This window comes from Procambarus clarkii, chromosome 34 (assembly GCF_040958095.1).
Source record: "Procambarus clarkii isolate CNS0578487 chromosome 34, FALCON_Pclarkii_2.0, whole genome shotgun sequence".
Classification (NCBI taxonomy): domain Eukaryota; kingdom Metazoa; phylum Arthropoda; class Malacostraca; order Decapoda; family Cambaridae; genus Procambarus; species Procambarus clarkii.
This window is the reverse complement of record NC_091183.1, coordinates 39,744,343-39,758,197: the sequence shown is the minus strand read 5'-3', so window position 1 is coordinate 39,758,197 and position 13,855 is coordinate 39,744,343. Positions and strand designations below refer to the sequence as shown.

Here is a 13,855-nt window from a genome sequence, read left to right as displayed (position 1 = left end):
TACAGACACCCATTTCATTATGTATGAGGTGAAATATTTTTTATTGGAGTTAAAATTAACATAGATATATGACCGAACCTAACCAACCCTACCTAACCTAACCTAACCTATCTTTATAGGTTAGGTTAGGTAGCCCAAAAAGTAAGGTTAGGTTAGGTTAGGTAGGTTAGGTAGTCGAAAACACATTAATTCATGAAAACTTGGCTTATTAGGCAAATCGGGCCTTGCATAGTAGGCTGAGAAGTGCGTTCTGGCTACTAGGTACGACATATATATATATATATATGTTGTACCTAGTAGCCAGAACACAGTTCTTGGTCTACTATTCAAGGCCTGATTTGCTTAATAAGCCAAGTTTTCCAGAATTTCAATATTTTTCAAATTTTTTCTTATGAAATGATAAAGCTATTCATTTCATTATGTATGAGCTAATTTTTTTTAAAATTTGAGTTAAAACTAACGTAGATATATGACCGAACCTAACCAACCCTACCTAACCTAACCTAACTTATCTTAACCTAACCTAAACTAACATAACTAAATCAATATTTTATGTTCTTAATATAATATAATAATAATAATTAAAATAAACCAATAGGAAACAATTTATTGAAAATAAAGAAAATCACTTGGCCTATTAGGCAAATCAGGCCTTGCATAGTAGGCCGAGAAGTGCGTTCTGGCTACTAGGTACGATATATATACTCTAGGTATGTATGTGTGTATGTATATATGTATATTACACCATTAAGTTGTCTCCACAGTTTCAACTTGATTTTCTAGCATGTTTAATTTACACAGGTACTAAGTTCAGACTAAGCTAAATATTATTCTACCATCAATACTGTATTATGAAGCATGGAAATTCTATGTTGAATCTTCATTGCTACAGAAATATATGCCTGAAAGGGTATACAAATACTGTACCTTGCAAGCTGTACATTTACAATTATTTGTGAAATAATTATATATATTGATCCTTCAGTAATAATTAACTTTCTTTAATTTTTAAAACCCTTAATTTTGCTTGTACAATCTATACAAAAATAAGTCAATAATACTAAATTAAATACATAATGAACACAGTACGGTATATATAGTATATATATTTTACAATCGAAGTTTCTCTTGTTAATCTTAGTTTCAAGATGAAAATATTATATCAAAGTGATAACAACCTCTTGTAAAATCAGAACTTTATTATCCTTCATCATTCCATTTTGAATGACAAATCTAATATCATCAAATCTAAAAAGGTAAAATAAAAAGAGTATGCAAAACAAATTACTGAAATTAAGTTAAAAACACATTTAAAGTTTAAGCATAAAGCTTAAAGATTAAAATTTGGATAAATAGAAGAACTGTTGTAAACTTTAGTTAAAATATACAGGTAAAAACTTGGTAATAAATGAGATAAATGGATTATAACAAACTACCCATGTTAATGGCTGAATAAGATGGTTATTGACAAAATACAAAAGTTATAACAAGCACGTACATCACTTATTTCATGAAAAATAAACAGTAGAAAACTCTCACACAAATTAATAAAAAACTGCTAAAGGCTTCAAAAATATTATGAAGAAGTATAATTTCAGATTTTACAAGATATTTGCCATCACTTTGGTGTTCATTTTCATCGTGACAAAATATATACAGTATATACAATTACACATGCATGTATGAACAGTCATTTTCAAGGATCAACATAACAATTATGTCACTTTTCAAAGGACAGTTTGGGAAGACATGACAGAACATTCAACTCATGTACTTACTATGTGATCCAAATACACAAGGTTTGGTTTAATCTGGAGTCTTGTAAAAAAAACTCCAGTAGGAAGCTGGGGGTCTGCATCTAGTAAGTTAGTTATGCTATGGTATATTATCATCTTTTATATCAGTGTTTAATTAGATTGTATCAAATTTCTGTATAGGATGCTATATTTATCTTGTTAAATATGGGCAGTCGAGTAATTTTTAATTTTTTTTACTGGACCTTAATTCAACTTTTAATGCCTAATTTGTGAGCATAAACAGCAGTAATTCATCCCGATTTCTTACTGCCATCTTTGTCATCCAAAAGGCAGAGCACAAGTAGACAGAGCACATGAAGGATAAAGTTGTGTTTGTCATCAGGGTATTATGTCACCTGATCATCCATTCACGCCCAGTCAAACAGGTGTACTGTACATATGAAAATAGTATCCAGTGCCTCATATTCAATTACTCTCATGCAATCGAGCAAAGAGGCACACGTTAGTCCTTACCCTTCGGCATCACTTGCCAAGGATTAAGGGACTTCATGTTTCATTCTATTTGATTATGTAATGTAAGTCAGTTATATGTTAAATACTATATATATATATATATATATATATATATATATATATATATATATATATATATATATATATATATATATATATATATATATATATATATATATATATAATTAAAGTGATTCTTCTTACGTAGTATTTTTGTTAGTTCATTAATTATAAAATTACGATGACTTGCAACTATACATCATAATTCATGCATTGATGAGTTCTCACTTAATTTCTACTTAAAAAATACACTCTCCTCCAAATATAAAGAATCAGAAGTTAAAAACTGGTAAGCTCTGAAAACATTGTTAAGTTCATTCACAATCTAAACTCAGACCGAAGGTTTTTGACTTGCCAGGGAGTAAAGTCTTTGTTGCACAAACTAATCACTACGTATCAAAGAAAAATCAAAACAATGTATTTTAATTTCCATTCTAAACAGTGCATGATGTAGGTCAAAACAACATACCATAATTGGAGAGAGATGTTTTATTACAATTTTGTGTTAATTTAAATATTTTGATACTTCTTTAATTAATAATAAACATCTAAGCATCAAAAATCATACTGATTAAAATGAGTCAAATTAAAAATTTCTTGAATATTGTCCAACTAGAGTAGTACTCAGTGTTCTTCATCATTATATTTTTAACAAAAAGTTTCCAGTATGAACATTTTGTAAATCACTCCACTGGAATACTTTACTGTTCTTTAGTAATGAATTCCAAGACTCAATCTGTTTACTGTATGGTCTACTTTTTCCAGTCCTGCAATCATGAGTTTTTTGGCCAGCCTGTCATGACTCTACAATAATACTGTAACGTATAAAGTTAAATTTAAGTTAACTTTATTAGATTTATTAATCTTAGATACCTGATCAGTATTTATAATCTGAACAGTTTATCTTTTTTAGTATGCTCGGAAAGTAGCTTCATTTCTTATGAGGGTAGTCTTCTATAAGATCTCCAGCCAAAACGTATACTTTTTTAGTGCTGCAGAAAGAGTCCTAAAAGCTTCTATATGTTTAACTTGATGTCCTATAAATATATTGCCTCTTGCACTTTGAAAAAGATAAGATAATTACAAGGAGAAAACACTAAACCAGTAAGACTATATAGCACTAAAAAAAAAAAAAAAAAAAAGTGAGGCTTATGACAGCAAGTATATGTAAGTGAGAGAGTAGAAAGTACTGCAATTAGACAGAAATCCCAAAGTAAAAGAAATGAAGAAAAAACAAAATTTAAAAATGGTATTCACTGCAAGAGCAATGTAAATGTAAAGAACATGGTACCAACATTCTGGTGACTGAAATGAAACCATAGTCCAATGAAAGAGAAAGGAATACTCATACAATTTTTGTGTTACTGAAAAAACAAATTTAAGAAACAATGAAAACTTGTAGTACAATTGGCTTCATTCTCGACTTGCAATCATGAGTCTCGGGTTAATTTCCTGGGTAGAATAAAACTGGTTGGGCATTTTTCCTTTCATCTACTGCATCTGTTTACCAAGCAGTAAATAGATACCTGGGAGTCAGGCAACTGTTGTCGGGTTACATCCTGGGGAGGGTCAGTAATTCAACCTTGGGTGGGTGGGTACAGGCCTTGATACAAGCCTAAGGTATACAAACACACATGCTTTTTGTCCCCGAGAAAACAAATTATTTTTTAACAAGCTCTCAAATTTCAATAGCCAAATTCAGTTAACATAAAAGAAAAAAAATGCTACTATCCAAGATCAAAGAACTTACCCACATCTGCAGCTGTAACTACCATTTACTAACTGCTGTGTAATGCATGTTCTTCATAACACACTGCTTTGTAAACATATTACTGTTTAGTTTTACTATTACGTAGAAGGTTAGGGGGAAATTTACCTATTATTTTATGCTTTTTACATTTTTAGTAAAAAAAAAAAAAAAATCCAATTACAGTGCTTCCAATGTAAATGAAACTACCAATGCAAACTATTTAGTTCATGTGGGAAAATCTTGGTTACTTTTGCATATTATGAAGTTATTTGGGAAATTCTTACATCCTAAATAGTATTTCATAACTTAAAATCATGCACATACTGCCTCTAATTTTTTGAAAGAAAACTAAATTTGGAAGAGAGTGTATACATAGTTGCATAGTATGATGGAAGTCCCATATTCCCTAATTTCAACAGGGAACAGCTCTACCCACATAAAGCAAATTACAAAGTAAAAGCTTTACTTTCATGGTGCTTTGGGAATGGCAAAAAAAGTTTCAGGATGGCCAAGCTTACTGAACAGCCAAACTTCTATGCACCAGGATACTAGAACAATACAAACAGTAATGTTATATTATGTGTTCATTTGCATATCCTCTAAGAGATGTACATATGTAAACAGATGTACTTGTAAACATATTTATATAAAAAGGCATGGGAAAAATCACCAACTTTATTCATCATACCATATTTTATATACAAACACAGAGTCCTCAGGTATAAGGGTAATTAATTTGGATGCAACTGTACAATCACCTGTATATAATATGCATTAATATCCTCACTGAACAGCCTTCTTTGAGTTACTGCAGAAATCTATGGATTCAGAGTTCTAAAGAACTATTTATTCTTGCATTAAAAACTTTGATACCAACTTTTATTCTTGAATTTGGTTCATACAATTTCAAACTGTATTTGCTAGCAACCAGTAGTAACTTGGACAACATTTATCCACTCTCCCCTGTCCCTCCATAGAAGGGGTAATCAGCGGAGAATGGCAACCAAGATAATGAGACTCGAAAAGTGCTGTGGCGGCCGCCATTGTCGCACCACAGTACTTGATGAGGGATACTACTTGTGTTGCTGTCTTACATCACCAACTGATATTAACAACAGTGACTGTACTTAAACTCCTATTGTACAGTTTAATAAATTCTACATCCTACAGCTTATAAAAAATGGCATCAAGAAAGAACTAAGAAATGTGAATGATTATGACAAAACTTAAGTACTGTACTGTTAAATGATATGAAATATTTATTTAAAATATTGCAATGCAACTCCATTTAATCAATAAGACAGTACATATGTATTATGATTTGATTTGAATTTACAAGTTTTATGTAACTTGTTGAGAATTCAGGAATCTTCATCTTTCACATAAGAGAATGAGCTTGCAAGTGGTACTGGATTGGTTACTTATAATTAAAGAGATCCACATCTCCCTTACAAAAATAAAAAAGTGCAAAAAAAGCACTAGAAAAATCAAAGAATTCCTTACATCTTCCAAATAATGTGGAGTTTAAATGTAATAAAAATTTATACAAATAAATAATGAATCATATATAATTAGTCTTTAAGTAAATATTTTGTTGTTATATTCTATAATCCCTAGGCATAACTGGGCTCCAATGAGACATCACATTCATTAACAAACTTTCTTAACAACTCTCACATTATTGTCAGTAGATACAAACAGTAATAATAAGATGAAAGAGGCAGCCAAACTGGCTTCCCTTTTATATGGCACAAGTCAGTAATTTGATTAAAATATTTGCTGAACAGACCTTCTCACACAGGACACTTATTCCGTAGTTTATGCGAAGACAACTTACTCTCACTTCCAGTGTTAAAGTTGAAAGTCAAGCATGGCAAATTTAAGGTTATAAACATTTTATGTTTTAAATATTTGTGTACTTTCTTTACATACAAACAAAAATGGTTTAAATTTTAGTACACAAACTTGTTTTTAGGATTAATAATTTTTTTACAGGTTCCTATTGTAGCCATTTTTAAAATTCCCAATTTTTGAAAATAAAATAGAATTTTCAAATACCATCTCAACAATTTAAGTTTTCTCCACACTATTCATAGAAATCATTTATCAAACTAATCTATATAACTAGTGGAATTTTTGAAAGGTAAGAATAGAGATCCAGTGTGGGAATCATGGTAATATCTGCACCAGCCATGAAACCTTGGTATCTGAGTCTTCGTATTTCCTCCATCACCACTAGTGTGTAAGTTAACCATTCCACCATTTCTTAAGTGTAATCTTTACAAACCATACACAAATATCAGTTTTCCGCCACCCTTTTAATACCATACTCATCTCCACTGCCATCTACAGTAAAACTATTCCAATGTCAATCTCCTCCACCATAAATCTGCATGCATGACTATAACCACTCCACCTATGATGAAAAAGTACTTACACATTCTTGGTTTGCCCCTTTTGGTATTCAATTGGGGATTGAATAGCCTTGAGGAAGTCCTTTTGAGTTTGAAGAAGGTGTCTAATCTGTGAAACCCACTGGTTTCTGTCATCATCCGTGGCTCCTTGACACACAACAGCGAGGTTAGGTTTCCGAGGGTCGGCCGACTTCAACAGAAATTTCAATGGGTCTCCATCATCAACCTTTTCTTCTAATGTCATTTTGTTGACCTAAAAGAAAAGCAGAAGCTGCATGCTAAATAGTATTGCAACTGGCACACTACAGTACAGTACTTTAATCCTTTAACCACTGCAATGCTTAGTGCCTTAGGTGCTCGATGGGTGGTGCATTTTTGTTAAGCAACATTTTAATGTTTTTAATATTTTTTCACTCTGTGATTTGAAATGAAAATTGTTGAGCTAGACAATATTTTGAAATTTTTTTTATTTTTTTTTTTTTACATTTTCAGTTAATGTTAATTCATTAACAATTGCATCATGATGTAATGCAACAAGAAACAATTGTGCAGTGCAAGGGTTAAAGCATATTTTATTTTTCTGAATTCATGAAACATAAATAAAGAATGGCATTTTTTTTCATGTCTTAAATGTAATGTAATATTATGTCAAGCTATGATGCTCAAGGTCTGCATGCAAAATAAACACTGTTCCACTCTCAGATTATATACTACTAACTCTTCCATCTGTGACACATTCTCTTGTGTTGACGAGGGTGGTATTTGCCATTAGCTACTAATCAAGTTCAGTTTAATGAGTGAATAGACAAAACAGCCAGTTTTTGAAATGGAGATTCTTCAGGAAATATGTTTTTAAGAGTCCATTGAAAAAATAGTTACCATAATTTAATAAATTAATAAAAGTACAGTTTGACAAGAAGAGCAATACATATACAGTATATACACATGTAAAAGTGCTTCAGTTGACAGTATTGCTATGCCAGTGTGCTGGACTGTGGAATTAAAGTTAAAGGGTGACAAATAAAGAGTAGTAAATTCCCTAAACTGGGTAGGTAATATCATCACAATAAGGTTAGGACAAACTAGGTTGTACAGCAAATGTTAGGACAAGTTTAAGCAAAAGCCCTGAGAATGATGCAGATATTGCTTTAAGCAGAGCACAGCAGGAGAAGAGAGGAGAGTGTATGACACAGATATGTTAGACAAGAATAACCGAGTTAAGTGAAAGGTGTTAGTTGACAAAGAGAAGTAAAAACAACATAAGGTATGGGAGCTATCCATCATGGACTGCTAAAAGGAAGCAAGGGTGGGAAACAAGAGCATGTTAAGAGGTGTAACTGGAATGACAGGAACGTCAAATTCCCCACCATTCCCGAAAGATTGTATATAAAAAAGTTGAACTTGTATATTAAATATACAGTACATACAGATGAATATTGCAGCAAGTACATTCTGTTGGAGCAACACTGGACCAATGTTATCAACAGTGAATCAGTGTTAGTGACACTGAACCAACAGTGCTTCAACAAATTTCCAATCATCTCTGGCTTCTACTGTACAAAGAACTCTGTGCTGACAAATATTTACTAATTTATGACTAACCTGTAAATGGCTTCTATATGCATAAACTGGATTAGAAAATTGGTTCTTCTTCCGACCACTTTCAGAAAAGATGATGGATTGTTCAAACAAAAACACCATTAAATCTTTCCCTCGGAAATTGTGACCAGATGTTCCTTCACAACACAACAATGGGCCATATAGCAGGAGTTTGCCCTGAGACATAATTTTGCCCTGAAGGAAAAATACAGATAATTAGTAAAAAAAAAAATATTTGTAACGGTTATTATCTGGAAAAAAAAGATAAATGAAACTAGACATTTTGCCATCTATTGTCCCATTAGGAACAATGAGTTTTTAAAGGAAGCAAAGAATCAAACACACACTGTAATTGTTCTGTAATTAATTATTAACTGTATTAAAAACTGTAATTAATTAACTGTAACTGTAATTGTAACACTGTAATTGTTCTGTAATTAATTATTAACTGTATTAAAAACTGTAAAAAATTAAAAACTGTAATTAATACACATTGTTCTGTGTAATTACACTTAGGTAATTACACAGAACAACCCGCTGATCTGAAGTTCAATCCTAGACTTGAATTCCTTTCCTAAACCTGTAAATTAGAAAATGTTCATATCATTATTTTTAACAAATGAAGTTAGTGACTTAGTTTCCATATACTTCCTTACTAACTATTAATGGGTCTTCATGATATCTAAACCCTGCCAAATTAGAAACAACAAAGTAGATGAAAAACTGTATACAAATCTTTCAATATATGGATGAAGAAAACCACAAACCACAAATTGTAGATTGATATCACAGTAAACAAGACCTCCCTCACCCTTGGTGGGTGGTTAAATGAGTGTACTAAATGAAATAACTACTACATTATAAAGAGGACTCCTGTATGAATTATATAAACTGTTATATTCAAGACACCTCTACTTACGTCAAAACCTTGTAACCGTCCAACATTCATCATGTCATTGGCCGCTTTTGGTACAACAATCATGATGTTCAGCGCTCTTTTGATGCTCTCTGCTTCCTGTTGTAGTCCAGCTCTCTCTGTATGTTTGTGGATGTCTCTCAAGAGCAGTTGGTATTTCATCAGTCTTTGCACTGGCTTGATTAATAAATCTGGTAACTGGAGCTTGTGGCCTAATTTTTGTCTCAGTTCCTGAAGAGAAATCAGTTTTCAAAATATTATTTTGCTCACCAGTATATGAGAGATTTAAAAGCCTGGCCCTGAGTGTCTTGAAATTTCAGGTGAGCTCAATATATTTTGATGTATTAAAAATAAAGGGCATCTGTATGTGCTGTTTACATTTTTTTGTTTTATATAAATAGGGGCAACATTCAAGGTTTACTTCCATTAGATTACAGTATATAGAAATTGTGCAAATATATATATATTTTTTTTTAATGTTCCTTTTCTTAAATTCCAAGGTACCTATTTACTACCATATAAGGAAATTTTCTCGATATCTTGTCCTGAATGGGACTAGAACTAAAAATTAGATATCTCGGCTTACAGTACTCTGTGTGACCCAACAACAACTTTCATACAGTGAAGGCTTCCATACTAAGCAACACTAAACCATCACCATTACATACCTCAAAATAATTGGAGTACTCAGATACAATATATTCGGATGTAGGTTTGTTTTGACAGTACTTTATGTATATTTGAAGCCTCTTCTCACTGCGTTGGAAAACTCCTCCAATTTCTTCTGGGTGTTCTAAACATCGTTCTATGTTCTTCATAAAGAAGCTGGAAATGTAATAGGTATATAAAGATTAATGGATTCATAATGAAATAACCTCTTATATAAAGCATTAGTACTGTAATAAGTACAGTAACATAAAACATAACATAATAAGCACTTACTCTCTATGCCACTCATAAATGGCTTCCAAATTTCCAAATACCATCTTGTCCTTCCCATCTTTCAGGTCTTCTGGCATTTTTACCTCTGACTCTGGATTACGCATCTCTATGATATAACCTTCAACTACATCTGCTAGGTCTCGGACATAAAGACGTTCTGTTTCCACCAACTCCGCAATTACAAATTGTCGTTTATGAAGTTCTCGCTGTTCTTTTGTCATATCACAATCACCTGCAGATATATTTTAAAGTAGGCCTAATGAAATGGTAATAGAAATGATAATGCCATACATAGAGCTGAATTTCTTTTTCATCAAAATTTTACACTTTGTAAGATTTCTAAAAAATATAATTTTCCGAATTAAGTCAAAAGTTAACTACAAAACCTTCTAGGAGATACAAACCCGGACTAGAATCTTGTACAAGAAGTGAATGAGGTAGGGCTGAGGCCCCCAAATCGGCATCATCTGACAGTTGAGAGGTTAAGAGAGCACCTTGAGAGGGTAAGGGAGACGAGGCTTCATCACCAGAGCACCCATCTCCTGAACTTCTCCATTCTTTCAAGCGTTCACTAGTTTCAGAATGCTGTTCCTGTTGAAAGAAATTAAACTGTTATTATTGAAGTTATAATACAGTAGTTAAACTAGTTATACAAACATAAAGTTCCTCATGTTTTCCTTATGAACTTTAAATAGCTAATGAACAGTGATGTTTTTATTTTTAAAGTTTTAAATTCTATTTCTAATGACAACTTTTTTCATTACCAATGCCAAGATTTCATATTTAAAAATACAGCTTTGAGTAAATATGAAAAGCACCTTTCTGAGCAATACCATTTGATTGCCCCATTAGGCAAGATCTGTTGGATTATCTGAACAAGGATCATGAGAGTTAAGTAGGTAACATTCTCAGCACCAACACTGCTAGGAACTTTTCAAGCTGTCCCTGCAGGGTTTTAACCTATCCAGCTGCTCCATAAGCTTAAATCTGGCTTTTCCCTGAATACAGGGCCATTGTGTAATACAATTACTATACTGTATAGACATATAGTACTGACATGTGAAAGGAAGAAAACACTCATTAGCAGATTTATATTTACAATCCAGATTCACCGATATCTTTGACACTCAGATGCCTGAGAGGGAAAAAATCCCATTCTCTGTGCTAACACAGGGATCATGGAAAGTGGATGTGCACTTACTTTTCACGAAACCAGCCTGCCAAAAGCAGCCGAGAGACTAGGTTATTACCGACATTTTGGACAACATCATGATTGAAAGTGATAAAAATGCCACTTATGAATGATTTTGACTTCATATAGGTTTATATTCAAACATATAGGTTTAATTTTTTTTATTGATGGCAGTGATACTGCAAAGTGTGGGACAGGTTGCAAGTGGTATGGTTGGTCAGTTGTGATCACTTTGATGACACAATGCCATGTGATTATTCCACACCAGATGGTATACCACCAACTTTTTTCAGTCGACCATTTCATCATCCACATTCGCCTAAAGCTAATCATGACCCAGCTCGTATGAGTGGGCTACCGTATGTTATTGGGCACTGAGGAGAGGGAGGATGGTCAAAATGATACCACACGGCACCCTACACTACTGAAAACTTCTCTTGGCCTCTGAGCTGTAGCTGGTCATGACCAATCTGCAGATGGTCATCGCTCACCTGCTGCTGACCATGCCCACCGGCACCTGCAAGTGGTAGGGGTGACCAAAACTTCATCAAAGAGTAATTCCAGAGTGTGAGGATGACAATGACGATAAGGGTACAGTTGATGTTGGAAGTTAGGGGTCGCATGCAGGAATACAAATCATCATTACCAGAGTCATATCCAACTTGCTGCATTTTACAGCCAACTTAACTGTATGCAGTCACAAAAAAGGTGCAAGTCACTAACAAGCACAGTGTCTTCATGGCTGACCTGTACCCAACTTAAGTATCAATAAAATTATGGTGGAAATAGATACCATGATTTTTGTGCCAAAAAATTAAGTAACACTTCAAATTCACTTGTGCTTACATGATAAAAACTATGGCTTATATGGATAAACATGAAAGTGAATGAACTATGTATGTTTGGCCTTGATGCCAACGATACATGATAAAAAACATATTCCTCTTCTAGTTATCCAGGACTGGATTAAGCTAATCTAATCATCACCTGGTAACTAATAACTACAGAAACTACTTGAGAAGTATTAAGTGGTGCCAGGGTGAAAAATGTCACTTGTCTGTCTTGATTATTGTTTAGAAGCCAGAACAGATCTTACCTTAGAGATAAACTGAATACAAAACTGTTGTTCAGAAATACTGTACTATAGTTCTATTGCTGAACCCAGGATAGTTTTCATAAACATCTTACATGACAGCTTGCAGTTTTTTCTATATGCCAGACAGTAGTTTTCTCGTTTCTTGTTGTTCTCTCGCTATATGTACGTTGCCTTGTGTTTGGGTGGTCATTCACCAGAATGGAGGATAAATCAAGGGATGTTATTCCTGAAATATGCTGTTTGCACCAGCTTAAAGTTTTCCTGAATTTTTTCTCAAAGCTCTGGGACAAACCCCGAGTTAACTTTGGAGGTGAAAAAGTATTTTTGGTTGAATCATTGATGGAATTTTCTTTATTTGCTTCCATTTTTCAACTTGTATTTAAAATATTTATATCTGAAATTATTGTTTTCCATAAATAAAAACTGGAAATGTGTAATTGACACATAAATGAAGAGTGCATACGAGTGTTAATTTGCTATTTTTAGCTTTACAGAAGCTAAAATTATTAGCTAAGCTAAGAGTTATCTCAATCCTTCTATTTTCTCCCTATTTAGTCACTTCATTAAATTATCATAAGTTTTATATCACTTTGACATTCATGAAGTCTGTTTACAACATTGTTAATCTCCAATTATTTTATACAGTACTGTAGTAGCCAAGAATTGAAAAATATTCTCATCATGCATTCATAAAACCAAGCATCAGGTACTCGCAATTATTTTCAGTGACTTCTCTTATTCACTCACGTAATGCAGTACAGTACTTTATTTTATGGTCTATCCAAAAATAATTTTTCTATCTACTCATGTTGTTACACACAGAGATCACACTAACGTGATGCATCAAATGAACAAATCCACAAGGGCCGTGACGAGGATTCGAATCCTCGTCACGGCCCTTGTGGATTTGTTCATTTACTCATGTTGTTTGTTGGTGCACAACTGATAAATGCATATATGTATTTTATAGTGTATATGGGAGTATATACACAGTGTACTGCTGACTGAAGCCAAAATTTGTAATGGACCCTTCTGCAAAAATTGCAGGTTGTTGCTGTCTTTAATTTTTTGTTATTTTATAACAGACGTAATTGTGTTTTTAACAGTACAAATCAGTCAAAAAATTTTCCAACATTTGATATAAAAATCACTAGGTAAAATTTTTAATTTGTTTATAATTTTTTATCTTTTTTTAACATCAAATTTCAATCCAGTGATTACATGAGCTCACTCCACCTGATGTCTTTTGTTATTTTCCACTATACTAAAATATAATGATCATACTACTGTTCCAGAATGAAATTCTCCCTCTGCTGCCTCTCTTTCTGGTATGGTACAGAACGTATACGTTATAACAAGTTCTGTTTAAGCTGAAATTCACTGTATAATGTAAAAAAATACACGATTCTGCTTGTTTCAAAATTATATTGGTAATATGAATTATTAAATTTTCTGGTATGGTAGATTCACTGGTTTGATGCAAGAGTTTGAGAATGAAAATCGAGAACAAATGTGAGAGAAAACCAGCAAGAGTCAAGGTGGTGGTGATAACCCTGCAGCTTTCAGGAAACTGCAGCAATCACAAATGAACAACTCAACCTTGATACATATAAAGA

General features: G+C 32.9%; 1 protein-coding gene across 7 annotated transcripts in view; it reads right to left on the bottom strand.

The window, feature by feature from the left end:
* Positions 1-13,855, bottom strand: part of trio (trio Rho guanine nucleotide exchange factor) — a 766,603-nt gene that overhangs the window by 44,179 nt on the left and 708,569 nt on the right. For all 7 annotated transcript variants that reach the window (XM_069335896.1, XM_069335893.1, XM_069335897.1 and 4 more), the window contains 6 exons: positions 10,356-10,542; positions 9,952-10,183; positions 9,678-9,834; positions 9,013-9,240; positions 8,097-8,288; positions 6,518-6,747 (listed from right to left, as the gene is read on the bottom strand). In XM_069335896.1, coding sequence (XP_069191997.1) covers positions 6,518-6,747; positions 8,097-8,288; positions 9,013-9,240; positions 9,678-9,834; positions 9,952-10,183; positions 10,356-10,542 — 1,226 coding nt within the window. The remainder of the gene's footprint in view (positions 1-6,517; positions 6,748-8,096; positions 8,289-9,012; positions 9,241-9,677; positions 9,835-9,951; positions 10,184-10,355; positions 10,543-13,855) is intronic.